The sequence below is a fragment of the Herpailurus yagouaroundi genome, unplaced genomic scaffold, assembly GCF_014898765.1.
Source record: "Herpailurus yagouaroundi ecotype Mexico unplaced genomic scaffold, PumYag 255, whole genome shotgun sequence".
In the NCBI taxonomy this organism is placed as follows: domain Eukaryota; kingdom Metazoa; phylum Chordata; class Mammalia; order Carnivora; family Felidae; genus Herpailurus; species Herpailurus yagouaroundi.
Window position 1 is genome coordinate 1,399,818 of NW_024412472.1, and position 5,074 is coordinate 1,404,891.

The 5,074-nt window shown below is 41.6% G+C and overlaps 1 protein-coding gene across 1 annotated transcript; it reads left to right on the forward strand.

Annotated features, from left to right (window-relative positions):
- The first annotated feature begins 2,890 nt into the window (after positions 1-2,890).
- On the forward strand, positions 2,891-3,838 carry LOC121021194 (olfactory receptor 51I2-like). Its single transcript, XM_040461425.1, is given in 1 exon segment — positions 2,891-3,838. A coding segment is annotated over 1 exon segment (948 nt).
- The last annotated feature ends 1,236 nt before the right edge of the window (positions 3,839-5,074 follow it).

Sequence of the window (5,074 nt, forward strand, 5' to 3'; positions counted from 1 at the left end):
AAGCAGAGTCCGCTAGGATCCCCTGTGAGGAATCTATTCCCAGCTGGGTTTGACTGGGGGATATGAATGGCTTCCCATAGCCCCTCCACTTCCCAGAGCCTGGCAGGCAGCTCCCGTGAAATGTGGTGTGGCTAGGGCCTTCTACATCCTTGGTCTAGCTTGGGGAAAACCCAGCCCACCCTCATGGAGCTGCTGAGGCATCACCTTGTAATGTTCTCAGTGTTCTTAAGAGGTGTTCTTGGCCTTATTTGTCTTCTTTCTTCCTCTCCATCTTTAATGTTCTAGTCACTGTCTCCCTATGTTTGACACCCTCTTTCCTTCACTTGACTCTCCCATTTCCATATTATTTCCTCTGTATTTTTTATCCCCTCCTTTCTGTCTCTTTCTGTTCTTCAATTCTTCTCTCTTTGTCAAGTTATCATTTCTGTCTTAATCTTCTGCCTCACTTTTTGCTTTGTCTGAACACTGAGAAGATAAAGAACAGAATAGAACATTCAGCTGAACTCTATCATCTCTAATTAGGACAGGAAGGAGGTACTAAAACTGACCCTATCCAGGAGTAGTCTTTTACTTGGGACAATTTAGACTTCCTTATAGTGGAACATGTGGCATGATGGGATGAAATCCAGGGGTGGGTGCTCAAGAAGAGAGTGACCCATGCATCTCCTTAAGACTATCTCCTCTAAAATCCTCAGTCAGTTTCTTTGTGTGGTACTAATGGGAGCTCATTGCACTGTACAGGTTTCCCAGGGCTTATCTGCTCCATCATCCTCCCTCTTCAAGTCCAGTGCTGCTGTTCAGCATCCCCGTCCTCAGCAGTAGTTCTCTGAAGCTTTGTCTCAGACCCTTATCCATCTAGCAGGGAATTTCTCTCTGATTTATAATTTGATTGTTCATTGATATAATATGTGCACTATGGCAGGGCTAAAGCAAATTTCCCCCCAAAGTTTACATAAATAATAAATTACTCAATGGTGAATAATTCCACTCAAGGGTTAGGAACCATCCATGAGAAGTAGAAGGCATCTAACACCTAAATTCCAAAACCAGGGGTGCCTGGGTGGCTCAGTTGGTTAAGCGGCCAATTTTGGCTCAGGTCATGATCTCATAGTTCATGGGTTTGAGCCCTGCATTGGGTTCTGTGCTGACAGCTCAGAGCTTGGAGCCCGCTTTGGATTCTGTGTCTCCTTCTTTCACTACCTCTCCCCCACTCACACTCAGTCTCTCTCTCAGAAATAAACAATTATTTTTAATTAGAAAAAATAAATTCCAAAAACAGCAGGTAAAGCCACTTATTACAGGGTATGCAAGGTTCTCTGGACATACTTTAGAATATTATTATGAAATATTCTTAAATGTAACTCCCTCCCTAAATGTTTTTTTTTTTTTTGAAATTCCACAATGCAGGAGACCAAAAGGGAAGATGTAAAATTAATACTCCTTTATCACCTCTCCTCACAATCTCACTTGGGCTGATGTCAGGCAGTGTTTCGCATTTTCTACTCCCTATTGAACTTTGGCTGTCTCTGAGATGAAACACAATGGTCTGTTATGGAAATGAAAGAATGCTATTCCTTAATAACTCATAGGAAAAAATAAGGTAATGGATAGAATGTTTTCAGTGTTATAATTTTTTTTGCTTAATTTTCAACCTTTTGCAATTTACTTCTGCTTGTCTGTACCATGATCTATTATGTGATAACAAGCGATTTAAAAATACAAATTTAAGTTTAATATAAACACATTCAATGACTTTTGTGTTTTTGGAAAGCACGATGTGCGATTTATTTTCCATCTAAACATGCTATTAAAATAATAACTTTTAAATAATAACAATAATAGCAGTACTTATGTAATGCTCACTGTGGGCAGGACCTATTTCAAGTCCAAGTTCTCTCTCTCTCTTCGTCTGTCTGTTTCTCTCTTTCTGTCTTACATATGCATGTATCCATATCCATAGGGCAACTTTCTTTTATTCCTGTCTTGAAAGTAAAGACACAGGAGAAGAGAGTTTAAGAAATTTACCTAATGTCACTGGACTCAAACCCAGGATGTTCTGGCACCATATTCTTAACTAGTATTCTCCAATGCCTCTTGAGATATTTTGATTTTCCAGGGGTCCTGAATGGACTCTTCCAGTATTAAATGTGGGACTGTAGACCACGTAAGTTCCTCAGGTAGAAATTGGATTAGTGAATTTTAGTTCCAGCCATGTAACTGCCTCCCAAGAAAATCTGGACTAATTCTCTTTCCTTTCTTGATCACTTGGTTCCTCATCTGTCAGACTGGATGTAAGTGTGAACATCTCTTGGGGGTTAGCTAAGATCATGGCTATGAAAGTTGAGGCATTTGAAGGACAGCTGTTATAATGGCCACATTGAAGGTGTCCAGAGGGTTGCCAATGACACTTAATGAGCTAGTCAACCACCCTGAAGAAGAGTCTTAATCTAGTCTTTCTGAAAGATGTCTAAGAAAGAAGTCTTTCTGTTGATGGCTAGCATTTCATGACCTCCTCCTCATCCTCCCAATCCATCCTTTTATTTATTTATTTATTTATTTATTTATTTATTTATTTTGAGAGAGAGAATGCATGCATGCACATGGGTGAGGGATAGAGAGAGGGAGAGAGAAAATCCAAAGCAGGCTTCATTCTGTCAGCATAAAGCCTGATATGGGGCTCGATCTGATGAACTATGAGATCATGACCTGAAATCAAGAGTTGGACGCTTAACTGACTGAGCCACCCAGGTGCCCCAATATCAGTGTATTTTAGGAATAAAATCTATGTGCAATCACAGTTTATAAACTTTTGTGTTGTTTTTCCTCCCTAGGAACAATAGTAGTCTTAGACACAGTTGTTCTGGCTGATAACACATGTAGCCAGCTTCTCATGGGTAACTTCAAAATCAATGCCTCTCATGCTCCCACCTTTATCTTGACGGGCTTCCCAGGAATGGAAACCATGGAATCCTGGCTATCCTTCCCTCTTCTGCTGCTCTACACCATCTCCATTGTGGGAAACACCCTGATCCTCCTCATTGTTAAGGAGGAGCAGAGCTTGCACCAGCCCATGTACTACTTTTTATCTCTACTTTCAGTCAATGACTTGGGAGTGTCCTTTTCCACATTGCTGACCATGCTGGCTGCCCTCTGCTTCCTTGCCAGGGTGATTGCCTTTAATGCCTGCTTGGCCCAAATGTTTTTCATCCACCTCTTCTCTTGGACAGAGTCTGGCATCCTTCTGGCTATGAGCTTCGATCGCTATGTTGCCATCTGCCACCCACTGCGCTATGCTACAGTGCTCACTAATGCCTGAATTGTGGCAATGGGACTGTGTGCTGTCCTCCGAAGCTTTGCCCTTATCCTTGTCTTCCCACTGCTGCTGCACAGACTCCCCTTCTGCCACTCCCAGAACATCCTCTCCCATGGCTACTGCCTTCATGTGGATATGATTAAGCTGGCATGTACTGATGTCTCCCTCAATAGCCACTATGGGCTGTCCATTGTGCTATTCACCTTTGGCCTGGACTCTGCACTCATTCTCATCTCCTATGTACTAATCTTGCGATCAGTGCTTGCCATTGCCTCCGGAGAAAAGCGCATCAAGACACTGAACACATGTGTGTCCCACATCCTAGCTGTGCTCATCTTCTATGTGCCCATGGTAAGTGTGTCCATTGTGCATCGTTTTGGTGCTGGCCTGCCCCATGCTGTCTATATCCTCATGTCTATTCTCTACCTCTTTGTGCCTCCCATGCTCAATCCTATCATCTACTCCATTAAGACAAAGGAGATACGTCGCAGGCTCCTCAAGATGCTCTTTAGGGTTAAATCCTGAGTCTTTGGTAGAGCTAAAAACTGTGAAGGATTTTGTCTTGGAGGTATAACCATCCAGACACCATTGGAAGAGAGGATCAATACAAAGAATGTTAGTGTTACACTTTGAGGTATAAGATCAATGCACAATCATTTAGTCTGGTATATTGGGCCAACACCTGCCAGAACTATCTTGGGTCTTATCCATAAATCAAAAATTCAATGTCCTTTAGAAACACAAAAATGGTCTTTTTTCAAGAATAACCCAAAGAATGTCAACTATCACTACAGGGTGAGATTATTTTCTGGAGAAGCAGGGAACTATTTTTAAGATACTTGGTGACATGGTTAGGACTTCTGGTTATGGGCCTGCACAATTCTGAAAAAGACAAGGGCAAAGAGGGACTAATTACGGGCTAGGTATCACATCTTTACCAGTATGCAAGCTTAGCTTGGGTGATTAGTTTCTGATGTTTCCAGGAGACAGAGCTCTTCCCATCATGCCGATTGAAAAGTCAGGTTGTGATGGTTAATATTACATGTGAACTTGACTGGGCCACAAGGAGTCTAGATATTTGGTTAAACATTATTTATGTGTGTATCTGTGAGGGTGTTTCTGGTTGAGATTTGAATTGATAAACTGTGTAATGCATATTGCCTTCCCCAGTGTAGGTGGGCCTCATCCAATCCACTCAATGACTGAATAAAGTAAAAGTCCAAGAATAAAAGAAAGACATCTCTGTCTGATTGTCTCAAAGCAGGAAGGTTAGTCTTTTCTTGCCTTTGGTCTTAGGCTTAGACTTATACCATTGGTTTTCCTGGTTCTCAGGTTTTCATATCTGGACTGGAACTATACCAACAATCCTCCTAGGTCTAGACTTCTGCATCTCCGTAATCGTGACAGCCAATTCCTTATAGTAAATACAATAAATCTCTTTATATACACATCTTATTGGTACTGTTTCTCTGGAGAGCCCTGACTAATCCAACAGCTACAATATTTAAATAGTCAGAATTAGACTTAAGGATTCCTGGTATATTCTTTTCACATGGGAGGTGCTGAAATATGCAAGCACTTGGCTCTGCCAACCTCCATTGAATTCAACAGCCCTTTGCTTCTCTCCTATGACCTTTCCCTCACTCTTTCATATCTATCTGCTTTCCCCTTATGGAATCTGAGCTCCCTAAAACAGCAACTTTTTCAACCACTCTGTCCATCCCCATCAGACTTATTATAGTCCCTCCATTCAGATAATGT